The sequence below is a fragment of the Lepidochelys olivacea genome, assembly GCF_965140295.1.
Source record: "Lepidochelys olivacea isolate rLepOli2 genome assembly, chromosome: 2".
NCBI lineage: Eukaryota > Metazoa > Chordata > Testudines > Cheloniidae > Lepidochelys > Lepidochelys olivacea.
This window is the reverse complement of record NC_140412.1, coordinates 72,169,855-72,189,756: the sequence shown is the minus strand read 5'-3', so window position 1 is coordinate 72,189,756 and position 19,902 is coordinate 72,169,855. Positions and strand designations below refer to the sequence as shown.

Below are 19,902 nucleotides of genomic sequence, written 5' to 3'. Positions count from 1 at the left end.
AATATTCAAATGAGCACTCTGTGGGTCCCAAAGTTTAAACTGCTACTCTCAATTTCCAACAGATAGATATAAAAGATTGTGAATATTTATGAGCTAAAAATAGCTGTGTTCAGAAACAAACGTAGGGCCAGCACAACCCTGCCTTCTCAGAGAAATATTTAGATGAAATACAAAATCCACTTACTAAAGTGCATCTGCTGAACAAATTCTACTATTACAGCTATCCAAGTAAGCAATACAAGCTAAACTTTATTCATATTCTAGTCTATTAAAGTTGTAAATATAAATCAATTCTAAATTACAATCTTTTTATTACCAAATATTGTGTCTATACTGTGAATTTTAGAAAGAAACTAAATAAGTTGTCTTAAAACCCTTGAGAATGAGAAAAGTCTTTATTTATAAATACTGAAAATGTAGTATGGAGTTAAACAAATAGGGTTGTAGTAAGCATCTTTTTTGCTTTATATTCAACATGATGTTCCCTTAAGGCTCCGAGAGAAGTGGTCACTTTTCTCAAGATCTTTTGGCAAAAGATATAAATGCAAAAGTAGCAGGGTCACCTGACATTTCAGAACTTGCATTTTCGTATTTCATTAAAGCCAGCTCATTTAATGTCTGTATACAGTTATTGCACTTATGTATTTCTTGGAATACATTTATATCAACACAGTAATAATGACAGCAACAAAGTCACGGTAAAATAAATGTTTTTAAAGGGTACAATTTCAATATTACATGAGAAATGCCTGTGTGCATGTTTAAAACTTCATGCAGACAACTGTTATTCAAGTCAGAATGCATTTGTTCAACAGCTAATTAGCACATATAAAATTTCACTTACCCTTCCATCAATACAAATCTGTTAAAGATCAAAAAAGATTTACCATGCCAAGTCTTGATTAGTGCTGCATACTGCTTTGGAATATCTTTGTATCAGAGTTAAAACTGTATTTCTCAAAATTTAAAGAAAAATAAATTTAAAAAAAGGGATTCTCTACTACCGAATACAAGTCTTCGTAGCAAAGTTAAGACAGAGAAGTTACAATTTATGACTGTACTTCAGTCTTGTTGAAAGACTAATGATCTTTGTCCATCTATTTCTTAATAAATGCTACATTTTCAAGAATAAAGGAGCTATCAGTAGGCATTATTGTTTCTACTTAAAATGAGTTACTTTTCTCTGTAGTATGTCAAGTATGCTTTTAAAGATTCGGGTAGCGGTAGACTCATAATTTTCTCTCGCAATAAATTTCGAGGAGGTTCCTCTGGTTTCAAGGCTTCATTGTGATCTTTATCATCATCATCTTTGTTGTCTTCTTCCATCCTTTCATCCTCCTCACTGTCTAGAGGCTGAGGAATGAGCTGATTGCCTACAAACACATAGGTGTTAATCCTGCGTCTACGGCACCTCCTGCGTTTTCGTTTTGGTGGGGGCTTCTGAGGGATACCCTTGGCTTGCATCTCATCATTTATGAAATTTCTAAGAGTGCGTCTAATGTAGATCCGAGCTAAGTCCTGTAGATTCCTAACAGCACATTGGGCTAAGAGGAAAAAGAAAAATTATGCAAGCCATATCAGTGAAACTTATTTTCTAAAAGTAAGAAACTGCTACAGAAAAATAAAGTATGATACTGAACAGCAATTTGAAGACTTACTATGATATGGAAATATAAAAGGCAAAGTCTGGCAACCTTTGACAAACGATGTAGCAGATCAGAAACCTTGTGTGAGCTGACCTTACTTATGATTTTTGAAGGGTGGAGTGTACCTGGGAGAGGGGTGCATCTCAGCTCATGTGCTCTTCAGACTAGCCAAGCAGAAGTTCACTGGATCGCACACACCCAAGGGGAGAAAAAAAAAAGCCCTTTCCTCCCTGGCTGGGGTGCCACTACATACGCAGAGCAATGGCTCCCACTCCTGGGATTAGAGTAGGACCAGGTTTCTGAGCTGCTGTCTGCATTGCACTAGTTGCCTTTTTAGGGCAGGGAAGGAATTTTGGATAGGTGTTTTTTCCCCCACTTTTCCCACAGCTCCCCAGTGACCTAGTAGGGTGGGTTAGGAGGTAAAGTTCACGTTGTCCCAACTTACAGGTGCTCAGTGCAGGTACCATTTGATAGTGTACCCGTTTCCCTGATGAACCAGAACTGGAAGTGGAGTTACGGGAAGGAGCTCCTGATGTCTTCTCCCTGTATCAGACAACCCCTTTTCCCTCAATCCTTGTACAAGGGGAGGGAAGTAACGTCCCAGCAATAGCTCTGGGACCAGCTTGGGGTGCAATGGGGAAGAGAATCCTGATGGCAGCCCCTTCCCCCCTCCGGGCAGAATGCATTATGAAAAAAAGTACGATCCTCATTGGACAAGTTATTGCTGGATAGTTCGAGACTGAGTTAAATAAAGTTGAAGCTGAGTTAAACTATATCCCTTGTGTCCTTGTCGTTCTTCATTAATGTCTGGGACAATACAACAGAAATAGACCAGTTTCGAGTATGGAAAAATGATATGGAGAAGAGGCAAAGTTGTTTAAAAATTTTTTATATATGCTCCCGTCAGGGTTCCCTCCCCACTCTGAGCTTCAGGGTACAGATGTGGGGACCTGCATGAAACACCCCTTAAGCTTATTTCTACCAGCTTAGGTTAAAAACTTCCCCAAGGCACAATTTCTTTCTTGTCCTTGGACGGTATTGCTGCCACCACCAAGTGAGCTAGACAAAGATTTAGGAAAAGGACCACTTGGAGTTCCTGTTTCCCTGAAATATCCCCCCAAGCCCCTTCATCCCCTTTCCTGGGGAGGCTTGAGAATAATATACCAACTAAATAGGTAAACAAGGTGAGCACAGACCAGACCCTTGGGTTTTTAGGACACTAAAAACCGATCAGTTTCTTAAAAACAGAACTTTTATTATAAAGAAAAAGGTAAAAGAATCACCTCTGTAAAATCAGGATGGCAGGTAATTGTACAGGGTAATAAGATTTAAAAACACAGACGATTCCCCTCTAGGCAAAACTTCAAAGTTACAAAACAAGGAATAAATCTCCCCCTTAGCATAGGGAAAATTCACAAGCTAAAACAAAAGATAATCTAATGCATTTCCTTGCTTTACTTACAATTTTTGTAATCTAGATGCTTATTTCAGATAGGGTTTTAGGAGAGGTTTTTTTGTTTTCTTTTCTGCCCTGATCTCTCTCTGTCCCGGAGAGAGCAACAAAGAGCACACAATCTCCCCCTGTCCCAAAAAAAAGCACCTTCTCCCACAGATTTGAAAGGATCTTCTTCCCTTATTGGTCCTTTTGGTCAGATACCAACCAGGCTGTTTGAGCTTCTTAACCCTTTACAAGTATAGGAGGGATTTTATGCTACCCACAGCTGTATATTTATGACAGCTTCCAATACTGTATTTTAAAAAATCTAGCAGCCAGATACATTTCAGACAAAGCTGCTTCTTCCTCTGATATTTACAGATGCATATGGAGGCTTCAATTGTGTGCTAAAAAATGGAATAGAGAAGAGTAATATTTATGATGTTCTGCCTCTAAAACATTGATTCTAGTACTGGCAACAAGGATTTTAATCAAGTTTCTGGAAATTTCAATGGCAAATCTGAAAATAACCCAACATGTTGATTTAAAAGAACAAAACCAATTAAAACCTCTTAAAGATACATTTGTTAAATCACAAGCTTACTGAGCCCTGGTCTCAGTCCATGCTTCAGTCATAGATTGTAAACAAACTATAAACGATTTGGAGGGTAAAGAAGATGAACTAGTAGACATTCCTACCACAGATGGGACTGAAAGTTTAAAGAGCCCTTCATAAATCACAGGAGAAGAACAAATTATTTGATAAAATGCTGAAATAAAATCTGAAAGTAAAGGTCCCAAGAGAAGCATATGAGCCAATGACCTCATAGCCTTCCTTCTCCAGAAAACTAATAGGATGAAACAACACCTAAAATCAAAATCCTCTAATCTCAAATTCACATAAAATTTGACATTTTATTATTTCTACTACTGCATACACAGATTAGAATACTCCCTTAGATTTCCTAAAGGAAATTAAAATATTTGTAAGGTCTTGAGGACTTAAAGTCCCTTCAATCACATCAGGAATCATTTATTTCAATTACCTCCTAAGAATGGTAAAGTAAAGCTTTACATACAGACGTGTTTTAGTGAGACAAATACATTATCCCTCATGATTCCATGCTAAAAAAATTCTTAGCTCCAACTACATTAATACAGGAGGGGCAGCCTCCAAGTTTTACAGTGTCTACAGACCCCTTTTTGCTATACTAAATGTAGATTATAAACTCCTCTCAAAGATAGAGGTTTTTAAGGTCAGGCTTGACAAAGCCCTGGCTGGGATGATTTAGTTGGGGATTGGTCCTGCTTTGAGCAGGGGGTTGGACTTAGATGACCTCCTGAGGTCCCTTCCAACCCTGATATTTTATGATTCTATGATTGTATTTAAAGGCCTGAAACACTGATTGTGCACTTGAATTTAGTTTATAACTGAGCTATGTTGACCTGTTAACACCAAGCACCTAAACACATTTTGACTTTTAAAAATTCAACTCTAGATAAGAGAATAAGACCCTAGATAAGCTTTTGATGTTGAGAAAGCCTTTGGTTGGCTCAAATGGACACTTGTTTTTTTAAATTTAAATAGCAGCAATAATGGGCTTTGAAGTTGTATAAGAAAAAAAATGATACACCTTCCACAATCATTTTCACTTAAAAATATTTATTCTACAGATGGGAATAAGACATTTTCAAAAGGAGGAGGTTATTTACCTTTAACTGAAAGGAGTACTAGTGGCACCTTAGAGACTAACCAATTTATTTGAGCATAAGCTTACTGTAGCTCACGAAAGCTTATGCTCAAATAAATTGGTTAGTCTCTAAGGTGCCACTAGTACTCCTTTTCTTTTTGCAAATACAGACTAACACGGCTGCTACTCTGAAACTCACCTTTAACTGGAGGTTCTTCAAGATGTGTGGTCCCTATTAGTATTCCAAACGTAGATGTGTGTTCGTGCCATGTGCTGGAAGGTTTTCTTAGCAGTGTCTGTTGACCCGCATATGCATCCCCTTGTGCTCACAGCAAGGGTCGTGCGGGTCAACACTTCTCCAGTGTCACTGTTACCGCTGAGTAGTCCAGCCCTCAGCAGAGGGGATGGCGGGCGGATATTGGAATACAAATAGGGACCACAAAGCTCAAAGAGCCTGCAGTTACAGGTAAGCAACCTCCTCTTCTTCTTCGAATGATGGTCCCTATGTATTCCAAATGTGGGTGAGTAGAGAGCAGTGATCAGCATGGAGGAGGGTGCGAGGACGTGAGAGGAAGTAGTTTGTAGTATAGCATGGCCTACAGCACCGTCTGCAGCTGCTGCTTGGGCGTTGGCGTAGTGGGATGTGAACTTGTGGATGGAGCAGCATGTTGCTACATGACAGATGTCTTGCCACAAGACGTCCGCTTGCATAGAGTGTGCTGTGACTCCATCAGGCGGCAGCACATTGGATAACGTGTAGCATTCATGGATGCACCTGGCGATCCATTTGGAGAGTCATTTGGGAGGAAAGGGCTTGGCCCTTGGATCAGTCAGGAAGGCTACAAATAGTTTTGGTGAAGAACGAAAAGGCACAGGGCTAGAAGAATGTAGAATGCAATGCACAGCGGATGTCGAGTGAGTGTAGGACTGTGTCCACGTGGGAGCCATGCAGCTTGAGGTAGAACACAGGCAGGTTGATGCACTGATTTAGGTGGAACTCCGACACTACTTTTGGGAGGAATTCAGGGTATAGCCGTAAGGAACACTGTGGAACACTGTGTAAGCAGGGTGGGTCAGGCATCATGGCCGCCAGTTAACTGATGCATCTAGCTGAGGTAATGGCTTCTAAGAACATCACCTTCATGGAGAGAAGGGAGAGGTAGTGTGTTGCTAGTGGCTCAAAGAGGGGCTTCATGAGGGCGAAGAGAATGAGATTAAGGGGGCTTGAGTACTGGTGGGAAGGTATTGAGGAGACCTGTCATGAAATGGATGGTGGTAGGGTGTGTAACACTGAAGTGCTATCCATAGTGGGGAGAAAGGCACTGAGTGCTGCTAGGTGGACCCGTATAGAGCTCAGGGACAGGCCTGACATTTTGAGCTCAAGAAGGTAGTGGAGGACAATAGATATGGATATCGCACTCAGTGAGATGAAGCATTTCCATTTATCTTGGTAACAGGCCCTGGTGGATGCCCTCTTGCTCTGGTTAGTGACTTGTCATACCAGTTTGGAGCATGCTTTGTCTACCCCTGAGCCCCATCCAAACACCAGGCTGTGAGGAGAAGAGGGCCTGGACCGGGATGCTGGCCCTGGCTCAATCTTGTATGAGGAGATCCAGGAGCATTCAGAGGTGGGGTGGTGTGCAGGTGGCGAGTATAAGGAGGTGTGTGAATCAAAACTGATGGGTCCAGAACGGGGCTATAAATATTATAGTAGCTCGGCAAATCTTATGAAGCTCTTGTGGGAGGAGGGGGTTAGGGGGAAGGCAAAGCGAAAGTTATCCATCCAGGGGAGGAGAAGAGCATTGCTCAGTGAGTCCTCCTGTGATGAATGGCTAGAAAGGGTTAAACATCTTGAAAAATATATAACCCTCAAAAGACATGTGGGGAGATGTTTGTGTTTTTGTGTATTTACATATGTATGAGTAGGGTGGACAATATACTCAATAGTCGCTGTCTATGCTGTAATCTGATAATTCAGAGGTCAAAAGAACATCCTATCATTTAAATGAACTGTAAACATGGGATATCTCGGTATTCATCTTTCTCTGAAATGTACTGTGAATGGTGGAAGAACAAGCAAATGGCCTTATGTTAATTTGTATAGTTAAGCACCAGTGATGGACCTCCTTCAAAGTCATCCTAATTACCTTTTGTTCCCTAAGGAACTCCAACTTGTCAAAAGACAAGAAATCGTATAAAAGATCCCTGGGTCCTGATTCTGTCATCTCAAATCTGCTTAGGCTTCATCAGGGGAAGTTTGAGTTGCAAGACTGAGGTCCCAGTTATGCTGGTACACCCTGAATATGAGATTTGGGCATTGTACTATAGCCCATGAACTATTTCTGAAAGAACTCTGCAACTACAAAGCTCACAATCTCTGCTATAGTCTTGGCCTTCACAACATCCTTTGGCAAAGAGTTCTACAGGTTGACTGTGCATTGTGTGAAGAAATATTTCCTTTTGCTTGTTTTAAACCTGCTACCTATTAATTTCATATGGTGACCGCTAATTCTTGTGTTATGAGAAAGAGTAAAGAACGCTTCCTTATTTACTTTCTCCACTCCAGTCATGATTTTATAGACCTCTATCATATCCCGCTTTAGTCGTCCCTCTTCCAAGCTGAAAAGTCACAGTTTTCTTACTCTCTCCTCAATGGAAGCTGTTCAATATCCCAAATCATTTTTGTTGCCCTTCTCTGTACCTTTTCCAATTCCAATATATCTTTTTTGAGATGGGGCGACTGCATCTGCACGCAGTATTCAAGATGTGGGCGTACCATGGATTTATATAGAGGCAATATGACATTTTTGGTCTTATTATCTATCCCTTTCCTAATGATTGCCAACATTCTCTTCGCTTTTTTGACTGCCACTGCACATTGAGTGGATGCTTTCAGAGAAGTATCCACAATGTCTCCAAGATCTCTTTCTTGAGTGGTAACAGCTAATTTAGATCCCATCATTTTATATGTATAGTTGGATTATGTTTTCCAATGCACATTACTTTGCATTTATCAGCATTAAATTTCATTTATTTTGTTGCCCGATCACCCAGTTTTGGGAGATCCCTTTGTAGCTCTTCGTAGTCTGCTTTGGACTTAACTATCTTGAGTAGCTTTGTATCATCTGCAAATTTTGCCACTTCACCGTTTACCCCTTTTCCCAGATCATTTAGGAATACGTTGAACAATACTGGTCCCAGTACAGACTCCTGTGGGGAACACCACTATTTATCTCTCTCCATTCTGAAAACTGATAATTTATTCCTACCCTTTGTTTCCTATCATTTATCCAGTTACTGATCTATGACAGGATCTTTCATCTTATCCCATAACAGCTTATTTTGCTTAAGAGCCTTTGGTGAGGGAAAAAGAAAAGGAGTACTTGTGGTGAGGGACTTTGTCAAAGGCTTTCTGAAAATCTAAGTACACTATATCCACTGGATCTCCCTTATCCACATGCTTGTTGACCCCCTCAAAGAATTCTAGTAGATTGGTGAGGCATGATTTCCCCTTACAAAAACAATGTTGACTCTTCCTCAACAAATTGTGCTCATCTGTGTGTCTGAAAATTCTGGTCTTTACTATAGTTCCAACCAATTTGCTTGGTACTGAAGTTAGGCTTAACGCCATGTAATTGCCAGGACTGCCTCTAGAGCCTTTTTGAAAAATTGGCGTCACATTAGCTATCCTCCAATCATCTGGTACAGAAGCTGATCTAAATGACAGGTTACTTACTACAGTTAATAATGCTGCCATTTCACATTTGAGTTCCTTCAGAACTCTTGGTGAATACCATCTGGTTCTGGTGATTTATTACTGTTTAATTTATCAATTTGTTCCAAAACCTCCTGTAATGACACCTCAATCTGGGACAGTTCCTCAGATTTGTTACCTAAAAAGAATGGCCCTCAATATTTGGGGTCTTTTACGGAGGCTTTTGAGAGATGGGAAGTGTTATATTGTGTAACAGTTACTGGTTATTATTCCGTTCTCATGATCATGAAGCCGGAGAAACAACCTTACTTCACTGTATAAAAGTACTAAGCCAGTGATACTTAGACCTCAACCAAATTATTAATCAATATTACCCAAAAGAGCCACAATAGCGTGAATGACAGGAAATTATATATTTCTTATAGCAAATAAGTTAGTAACTTAGGCGAGTTGCACCTTAAAGACTAACATTTATTTGGGCATAAGCTTTTGTGGGTAAAAAACCCACTTCTTCAGACTAACACGGCTACTCCCTGATATTAGGCAAGCTAATAACTTAATTGGTTAATAACATCATAAAAGCATCCTGATTGGTTGATAACTAAATCAGTGTTTTAATATCATGTGCTGCAAACAGCCGCAGGAGATGCATTAAAGAGCCATTTGCAGCTCGAGAGCCAGTCTGAGCATTACTGATCTAAGCCAACTCAGACGGTGAGAAAAATTTACCTATCTACATACTCTTATTGGATTTGAATAGGCATATCAAACTTTTCTCTGGTAGAATGTGTTTTCCACAGTAATAGATAAACATAGTTACAAGTAACTACCTGTTCCATGCATTGATTATATCGGTCTCTTCTTCCACTCCTTTTATGAATTGGGCAACTTGAAATTTAAAAAGGTGCCTCTTTATAGAAAATATATTTTAAAATACTAAATGTTAAAAATGGAATTCTATTGCTCTGTACTAATTTTATTTACTGTGACTCAAAACTATAGTAGGCCAACACCACTTCATTTAAAGATCGGTACCCATAAACTGCAATATTTTTTTAAAGTCTATTTTAAAAAAATATATATTTTCTGCTCCCTATACTGCTTTCTTTCAAAGTACTGTATCTGGAACACAAGAAGTAGGTTTTCCCCCTGCCTATATCTCTGGGCAGGAAAGAGGATTTAAAAAAAATGAATTTATATCATGAGAACTGAAGCAAGGTAGTGGAGAGAGCCTGAAACTGAGTACCCTGGTCAGAGGATAGTGTAAAGCCAGGGTCGCCAACATTCGGCTCTTCAGAAGTTAATATGCGGCTCCTCGTACAGGCACCGACTCCGGGGCTGGAGCTACAGGCGCCAACCTTCCAATGTGCGGGGGGGGAAAGGGGGGCTCGCTGCTCAACCCTGGGCTCTGCCCCCACTCTGCTCTCAGGCCCTGCCCCCACTCCACCCCTTCCCGCCCCCTCCCCTGAGCTTGCAGTGCCCTTGCTCCTCCACCCTTCCCCCCAGAGCCTCCTGCACACCATGAAACAGCTCATCAGGAGGTGCAGGGAGGGGGAGGCACTGACTGAGGAGGCTGCCGGTGACTGGGAGGTGCTGGGAGCTAGGGGGGGCTGCTGACGTATTACTGTGGCTCTTTGGCAACATACATTGCTAAATTCTGGCTCCTTCTCAGGCTCAGGTTGACCACCCCTGGTGTAAAGTGTGTAAAAATGGCTGAACAGAGAAGAGCAACTGGGCACTTTTGAAAATCCCACTAGGCACCACATCTAAATACCTTTAAAAAAAATCTGATCCAAAGTGATTGAATTAGAAAGAAAATCCCAATAACCATTTGTTAAGCATCTCCATGTCCCTGAAATGTTCTGGCCTCCCTTCCCAAGATACAGGGAGGCACACAGGCATGTGGTGCTTTTGGCCCTTCCCTTCCACTCTGAGGGAGAAGAGGAATTTATACAATGTTTCACTGCTCTTTGGAAGGCAGCACAAGGGGCATACATTCACCATCCCCTGCAACATCAAGTATTAACTGTCTATGTTTTATTTGTGCTTAGTTAAAGTGGACTTGGCGGAATGTGAGGGGAGATGTCAACAATCGGATTTTGGGAATGTCCACAAGAAAAAACGAGGGGCGGGGGGGGGGGCAGAACAGGAAACTCACAGTATGGTTTTAATTTAAAATATAAAAAATAATAAACTTAATTAGATTCAGAGAGATGTGTCCTGGTGATACTGAACACAAGCCAGAAATGTTATATACCAGAACCAGAGGGGCTTTTTTGAACAGTACATTCCCATTCTATTGCATTATGTCTGTATAACACAGCCTCCCCACTCTGTGGACAGGAATACCAGCTCAGGTACAATAAACTAGATGTGCCAAAAAGGAAAGGCCACAACAGATGACACTTACGCAGTCCCACAGTATCACGTTTGCTGTTGTCATTCCTGTTGGGTTGTACTAGTGGAGCAAATGAAACAGCAAGGATGTTTTTACTTTCCCAGGTGTTCTGTCCAGTTCGCAGGATTTGTGTTAGCTGCATAAAAACAACAAAAATATAAGACAAAGTTCAGCAGTTAAGTAAATCATTTCATTTGGTTAGTTTGTTTTTGTTACACCCACCATTCTTCAGTTTATAACATTGCCATTTTAATTTGCTTCAAATGTAATTCAGAGAAGCTGTTCTCTTGCCAAAATTGAATTTTATATTCTTTATAAAATGATATTCAGCCATTTCCCATTTTGCTGTGCTCTGAAAAAAAAATAAGAGCGTTGACATGTATTTATGTTTTATTAACAATGCCCTTTTGGTAACTTTTTTTTAAAGTTCAAATGTCCAAATTATTTACATTTAATATTACTGTAAACTAAGAAAGCAGAGTGACATTTAGAAAGATTTAGTACAGTTTCATCTGCATTTGCTTGATCGTACTCTGAAAACCCTAAACTGCCTAGACACAAACTGTGTCTAACCACCACAGTAGTGGGCACATTAACAAAACTACACATCTCTCTATAGGAGGTAAAGATGCTTTATTGGTGTCTGAAAAATACGAGAAATGAACACACACACCTATTATTAAGTTAATCTAGCAGGGCTTTCTTTAGCACTGGTCCAGGGTGAAACCAGCAAGTCCAAGATCAAAATAATTCTCACTTTCTCCTATATTCATAAATATTAGCAAAAAGTGTACTTATATGAATCATTAATCTTCTATTTAATTAGATTAACAATTTTCCTTGAAAATATTTTAGTTTATCTATATAGAGAGAATAAGTAACATGATATGCCTATCAATTTAGAAAGCACCCAATTATGCTACCTATACGATAGCATATTTTAATGATACAAGTTTTTAAACAATTTCAGTGCTGTTTTGAAGAAGCTACGCAGCAACTATAAGGCAACTCCTTTAGTGTGGACTGTTAACTACCAAGTAACTTGCAAACTAATCTTCAGCTCAAACATTTCAATAAAAATTTGGCTGTAGAGGGACAGTAACTTGAGCAAGTCACTTCATCTCTCTGCAGCAGTGTCCCCCATCAGTAAACTGGAGATCATAAGGTTTACTTCTGCCTGTAAAGCTCTTTGAGATCTATGGATGAAAATGATATAGGTGCTAACTATTGTATTATTAAATTACATTCCTGGATGAAAATATTTTCCCTATTATTGTGACAAGCAACACCTAAAATAACAATGTCTGAAAGAGATCATTAAAAAATTCAATGTTGTTAGTCTGCCTGCTTTGTGCATTTGACAGCACTTTGTGTATATAGTTAATGTTACTGCTTCCCCTACAGTCAACTAGATAAATCTGTGCTGAGTTTTCTTTCACACAATAGGGAAGAGAAAATTATTTTTTAAAGAAAATAGGATAGGATTTTTTTTTTGTTTTATAATCAAGGATGCTCTGGGGCAGGTATAGCACATTACAGTACTTTTGGCAAAATCCTGGCTCCACTGAAGTCAATGGGAATTTTGCTATGGATGTCAACTGGACCAGGATTTCACCCTTTGTCTCAGCGTTTTTTTTGTTTTGTTTTTTTTTTAAGCTAACTAGATTTCAAGTTAATGGTGTCCTTGCAAATATGGACTTTTGGGTGAAATGGCCAACTAGTTTGACATAAAAACAAAACACTCAAATAGCCCCTAGGATCACTTTAAAAGACTTGTAAAACATCTTCACACTCACACTGTACTGCTGCAGTTGAGCAGATAAGGATCATTAGTCAAAAAGCAAGTAAATTAAGTCTATAGCCTACATAGGAGACAAGCATTTTTGTTAAACTGTGTGATTCTTATATCAAAACACAGCAACGGAAAATTGTCAGTGAATCACCTGATCTTCTATTGGCATAACCAGAATGCCTCCAACTTTCAATAAAATTTTCATGTAGTTCTCATGATCTTTCTGGACCCCAGCTCCACAATAAATCCGATCATACTGATGACTGTCCGATGCGATCTCCAGACAATTACCAACTACAAAGGCAGGTTCACAGAACTCAAATCTAGGGGGGAGGGAGGGGAAGAAAGGGTATATATTTCAGAATAGAAGTCTATTTTTTAAACACAAGCAAATTCAGCTAAATATAGTAAAACTTCGATTTCACACCTTTGCTCATTTGTAATTAACACATTTAAAGAGTGTCAGCATGCTGTAATTGTACAAGATACAGAAACAGAAGAGATGACTGAAATACATCAATATTTGCCTATGCATATCAGTTTACACTGTCAAAAAAGTATGGTGTATTATTTTCTAAATGCAATCATATAGGTCTTGCTGAACAATTAATAAAGTATTAAAAACAAACACAAAAAGCCCTTTTAAATTACTGTCTTTATTCACATTTATAAAGTATCCATGTTATGCTCTGCGCGTTGCACAAAAATTAAAAAACAGTTCAATAAGTCCTTGGTCTCAAACTACTCCCCTTTCATCATCCCCTAAAACCAGCTCTTTCCCCACAAACTCCCTTCTCAAAAGGAAAAAAATATGGGAAGACATGTTTTCCAGTGTGTGCCCTAAAAGTCACCAACTCCGGTTCTGACAGACCAAATAGGAGAGGAGAAAGTGATTTCAAGAGTCAAAGACCCCTCATTAAGAATTTCATTCACTCAGCTCCTATTCAGTACGTTTTTTAAGCATTAGCCTAACTTTAAGCACATGAGCAGTCTCATTGAAGTTGTGACAGAAGAGGAGCAGCTCTGTAATAACTCATACTGTATGAAACCTGGTATGTAATTGGAATCTTTCCTGTATGCACAACTTAGTCTATTTTAATGTGGGGGACTAGTAAGAACAAGCAGGACATGAAACAATGACTCAAGATAAGACACCGCTGAGTAAATAAAGGGTTAAAAGACAAATCCCTGAACCATTAACTTTAGAGATTCTACCTCCTGTTCCAATTATCTTGCAGAACTGGGTTTGACAAGCAGGGGCAAAGCCTGAGAGCTGACAAGAACAAAAAACTGTGACTGGACTAAAAAGGACTCACTCTTTCTCAAGATTTTAGGGAGTTCTTCAGGGGAACCAGATTGACAGACACCTTCTGTGACTGAAGTTAGGCCTTACCAGCAGGGGATGGTAGGGGTGAAGGTAAAATAGATGTGCGTAGATGGTTTTAAAATCCTTATTCCCTAAATGTTTTGTTTTAAGGAAGCTGTATGATCACTACACACACCACTGGTCACAAACTCCTGAAGGGGAAATCACAGTTGCCAAATCCAGTCAGACCACATGGGTGAGCATAGTTCACACATAGGGTACTATAGCCCAGGACCTGGTATAAGTGTGGGAGAATTGAGGAATTTGACCCCAGGAGAGGTAAAGGCATGAGGCCTGATGCCTTAGGGGAACAGGAAGGGGACAGAGGTGCGGTAGGCTCTGCAGCCAGAACAGAAGCCCTTGCAGCAGTATCACAAGGGACAACAGGTGGTTTCTCAGATAATCCATATTGTTAGAGATATTCAAGTCAAAACCAGCATTTTAAACTTCATCCAAAATCAAGTTGTGCAGCTAATGCTGATCTCAGAGCACAGGTATAACACACTCCTTTCAAGAAAAATTGCTTAATTAGTAAGTTCCTGCAGTCTCAGATGTTGCCTGTGTTGTGTTTTACATTGAACCTAGATTATGCAGCAAAGCCCAGAACAGCAGAGAAACTCTACCAATCTCCTGTCACAAGCCTCCTTCCCCTTTATAGGCAGTATAGCAGCCTAAAACGCTCAACACCCAGTCTTGTGCCTTAAGTGTCTGTATGCTCCAGAACATCCACAGCTGCATCACGCTTGAAGTGTGCAGGAGAAAGGTCAGCCTGCCCCTAACTACATTCAAATGGAGCTCCTAAGGTACTTAGTGCTTCTCCTGTGCGCTCTCAGGAGTTACACATAGCTATGTCCTGCATAGCTTCCAAGATCCCTCCATCAGGGCTTCTGATCCCATAGGGCTCTTAAAAGGCTGTCCCTGATATCTGCATTTCCTCCATCCTCTATCACTGCCTGGTTCCGTCTCAACTGCTCCATCAAAAGGCAGAAGTTATGCAACTGCTTATATAGCCACATAATTCTTTGTGCAAGCCCGGTGTACTATTCTGTACTGACTGAAATTTTCAAATGGATTTCCAACCTTGTGGCTTTGGAGGTTGGAAAAACAGAACTCTGGGCCACAGCTCCTTAACTGAAATCTCAATATGCTTAGACCCATATAGGTAGAACTTTCCAGAGGGTTCTGACTTTGGTGCTTAGATTCATGTTTACTGAAGTATGCAGATCTGTACTGACAATAATCAAAGCTTTGCAGCACATTGCTGGTGAAGTCACATACAAAATGATGCTAATTTTGGTTTAGATTGATACATTTCTGGCTATTGACTTTTAAAACAAAAAATATGGGATTATATGATTTAACAAGATGTCTATAGGGAGGTGAGATGGGAAGGACAGAATTGTTTTCTTCCCTGGAAAACCATATCAAGTGTAAACCAAACAACCTCGTCTATACAGAGGGTACAGTCACAGGTTGATTTAATCTGGGAGGTCTCTAAATCCAGTGGATCTCAACCTTCATCCAGTTATACTGAGAAGTTCACAGACATCTGCAGCCATGTTGTGAATTTGACAGTGGACTGCATCACTGAAAAGAGAATGGCTTGAATTGACTAACAGCAGCAGCAGATCCCAACACTAACAATATTCAAGATACAAGGAGCTATTAATGTTTCCTCAAATTATAATGAGGCTTGGCAGCTTTCACTATTCACAGTAACACTAACTGTAATACTTAAGGGCTTTCATGTTCGTAGTATTGCCATTAATAAAACAATCTTCTGGTTTTGTAAACTTATAAGCTTTTGCTTGAAGAATTCCATGCATTTCTTTTGTAAAGATGGATGTTAGATCTTGAAACAGCTTAATGCTCCTTCCTATTATTAGCTCTATGCATATCCCAAAATACTTTGCCAACTACTGCAACAGCCTCTTTGATGTATTGTGGGTAGGTCTCAAGCATTCTGATATACGTTTTGATCTGAATCCACTAGAACAGAAAGCCAGGCTGCAAGAAACAGATCTACCGGAGAGGGAAAGAAAGGGAGGATGGTTGGGACTGCCTTGTCCATCTCCATGGAACAGTGCAGGATGGACATACTTTAATTCAATTAACTTCACCTTGAGGGGAAGCTGGGAGAGCAAGAGGTAGCAGGTCCCAGCAGGACAGGGAGATGGGGGGGGGAGGGAAAACAACGGATGCCTGGATGCAGAAGAATAAATTAATTAGATGACAGAATTCTCCATTTAATGGCATCATGGGAAAAACCTGATTCCATCGCAACAAAATTGAAGAGTCCACAGGGCCCTGTTTGAGAAGAATGGGAAGTTCACACACAGTTATTCAAGCTGTCAGTCACTGCATAGTTAGTTCATTTTTTTACATTATCTCTGCAAACACAAGGACTAGAAAAAACAAAAAGAAAAAAGATTCGGGGGGAGGAGGAAAACTCATGAAACCTGTTCATCATCCCTATAGGGGATCCTGGCTCTAGTCCAAGGTCTCAGGGAAAAGCAGAGGTAGCCAGTCTATATGCCTGACCTACCAACTACTACGACCCCTTTTTCATTCATGGCTTCTTCTTGCCCTTCCTCTGTAGGATCTGGCAAGCATACTACCAGACACTCCCAGCAGCCTTCCATGCTTCCTCTGCTGGTGGCCTCTGTTGTCTCTTGATGCTTGTGGCACTTCTGGCCATTTTATCTTTCTGAAATAAATAGGAAAGGGAAGTATTTCCAAGAAAATGCAATGGCATGCACATGGGTAACACACAAAAATTTTACTTTTTAAAAAAAAAAATCTCTTTTAGAGAAGTGACATGAGGAGATTCCAGACACATTTTCGGAGTGTCTGCTGTAGTTAGTGAAGACAATCGTGGTTAGGGACCCTTTGAAAAGTTTTAGCAGAGAAGATCCCTGTTCTCCTCCTTCAGAATCTAACTGCAGAGGAGACAAGAGGAGAGGGGGATAGCTTCCCACAATGCCCACAAAGATAGCCCAGATGAGCTAGAGGCTCCCTAAAGGCACAATATGAACATCAGTATTCTTACTGCTTACTTTTTGGGGTGTGGAAGAGCAGACAAGTTCTGTTTCACATTATGTCTCTGATTTATGGGCTGGGGTCATCACATGGTTGGATCAAGGAGGAATACCAGAAACTCATCCTTCTTACTATGTTTGTGGCATTTTGCAACCTTTATCTATGGCCCAGGGTTGCAGTCTTCATCCAAGTGAGCTGGTAAAGGCCTTTGAAGCAACATGCAGCCTTTGTGATATGCAGGTAAAGCCCCATCACTATGGCCAGGGATCGCCATCTGGTCCATGACCTGATACTATATGACTAGAGACAGGCTACACAAGTTACATGGTAATATGAATAATAAAATAATCACAGCGATCACTTCAGTAGTGTAAGGTGCTGTTGTGAATCCATTGCTGAACTATTGGAGGGATAAAGTCTAAAATAAAAAACTATAGCCATCAAAATTTCAGCCATACAGAAAACAGATAAAATACCCTGACCCAGAATAGCCTCCTGAACTTACTTGCTCTTCCTGGAGTAGGAAAAACAAACAGGAGCTATGGAACTAAAGACAGAACGTGAAAGAATCTGAGTTGAAGGAAACAGAAATGCCCACTTCTCTGTTGTGTGCCACCTCCTATTGGTATACTCATTTTCTGACTCCATAAGTAATTCAAGAATTTCTGAATACAAAGCTGACAGTTTAATTCTATTTTACAAGATGTGCAAACCTACTTGGGGCTATTTTTAAGTGATCAAATGCTCCCCAAAAATCTAATTCAGTTGCCCACAAGAGTTTTGATACAAAATTTTGATGTAGTACGAAACCAGCACTGAAACAACAGAGTTTCATGGAGACTTCAGCTGATATAACCTCTTTTGGAGAGAGATGAAAATTTCTTCTCTACTATGCTTCATATACCAGAAACTTTAAAAAGGCATTTAGAGCTTTGCTGGGTTTTTCTTTAATCAAATACCTTAGGGTACCTCTCCCTCAAAAGGCCAAAACATATCCAAAGTTCAAATCACTGTATTGTACCTCCACACCACTTCCAGCGTAAGCGATTGACGATAAATGCAGCACCATTGCAGTATCATTTGGAAGAAGGAAACCTACAGCTTAGTTGTAGCAGCCTCTTCTACCTGCACGCCACACTGCTTGTTTTTCCCATAATTTCTGCAGAGTACTACACAAAGATGACTATAATACAAATATTCTTCTGTAATAATAAATGAATAAATGCTTTAAAAATGATTATCACTATGTCACATCTCTCCATTACACTTTAATACCACAAGAAAGCACATAAACTAGTTTGTTTTAATATGAAATTCAATTTAATCTGAGCTAAAATCCTTCAATTAGTCATATTGCCACTACAAACAAGATGTCACCATTGATTAATTTCATTTCCAGTGTTTTTTTGGCCATCAAAATGGATTAGTCATTCAATTTCCTTTGCTCTCTAACGTTAAGCTTTTTATTTTTTTGAACACCAAGAACTTTGCTGAAAAAAATTAAGTTATTGTCAGAATGTTGGCACTGACAAATACATAAGCTGCTTATCAAGACGAGACATATTTCACTTAGTCATTGCCTTAAAATGAAACTAGAAAAGGATTTGGTCTAACAAATGCCTAATGTGATTCACCTTTTGTTAACACCTAATGTGATTACCATTGTGGTTTGATTTTTTTTTTAAAGGAGCGTTTAGAAAAATCTCTCTGCATTATTTAAGATATACTGTGCCAAGTAAATACTTAGATAATGCTGACCCAACGCTCTGCGAATACAGAGAATGTGCTTATAATCGTATCAGTTTATTCAATGGAATCAGATACTTTCATTATGAGTTTGGTAGGACCAAATATCAGAAATTCTAGTCATCTATAACATAGCAACAGGAAGAATTCCTCGGTGTTTAAATGGACACCTGCCACAAACATACAGCATACAATAATTTAACATTGCACTGATTTTTTCATATTGGGCCAATGATAGCCATACTACACTTGATTTTGTTACAGCTTATTTGTAATCATACGCTTTCCCTCTAAACTGTAACGATTACATTTCCATAGCTTGAATTTGAAGAAGCAGTCCTGAAAAATTTGTTTTGTTAATTTATTCTCTCCCCATGAATCCAACAGAAACAGGATGTTCCCTTTCAGACAATTTCACTGGAAGTAAAAAAAAAAAACAAAAAACCACCACCTGTCAATCAAGGATCTAGGGAGTTTAAGTTCATTTTTCACCTCCTGCCAAAGCAGTTTAATTAAACAAAGACTATGAAAATCCATATTCATGAAAAGTATGAGTTTCCATAAGAATCAAAGAAATATTAGTACAAAAATAAAAATTAAACATTCGCCAATTTGGACCAAGGTGTTTACTTTGAAGAAAGAAAGAGGTTAATTTTTGTTTCACTTGTATCCATATCTATTATTATATTATGTGTCTGATATAACAAGCTGTCATAAATATAAAGGGAAGGGTAACCACCTTTCTGTATACAGAACTATAAAATCCCTCCTGGCCAGAGGCAAAACCCTTTCACCTGTAAAGGGTTAAGAAGCTAAGATAACCTCGCTGGCACCTGACCAAAATGAGCAATGAGGAGACAAGGTACTTTCAAAGCTGGAAGCGGGGGGAACAAAGGGTCTGTCTGTCTGTGTGATGCTTTTGCCAGGAACAGATCAGGAATGCTCTTCATACCTCCGTAAGTTAGTAAGTAATCTAGCTAGAAATGCGTTAGATTTCCTTTTGTTTAATGGCTGGTAAAATAGCTATGATGAATGGAATGTATATTCCTAGTTTTGTGTCTTTTTGTAACTTAA

General features: G+C 39.5%; 1 protein-coding gene across 6 annotated transcripts in view; it reads right to left on the bottom strand.

Annotated features, from left to right (window-relative positions):
• Window positions 1–380: 380 nt before the first annotated feature.
• The window catches only part of PCMTD1 (protein-L-isoaspartate (D-aspartate) O-methyltransferase domain containing 1), a 76,422-nt gene continuing 56,900 nt past the window's right edge, over window positions 381–19,902 (bottom strand). For all 6 annotated transcript variants that reach the window (XM_084619816.1, XM_084619817.1, XM_084619819.1 and 3 more), the window contains 3 exons: window positions 12,829–13,000; window positions 10,898–11,021; window positions 381–1,544 (listed from right to left, as the gene is read on the bottom strand). In XM_084619816.1, coding sequence (XP_084475942.1) covers window positions 1,174–1,544; window positions 10,898–11,021; window positions 12,829–13,000 — 667 coding nt within the window. In that variant the 3' untranslated portion in view covers window positions 381–1,173. The remainder of the gene's footprint in view (window positions 1,545–10,897; window positions 11,022–12,828; window positions 13,001–19,902) is intronic.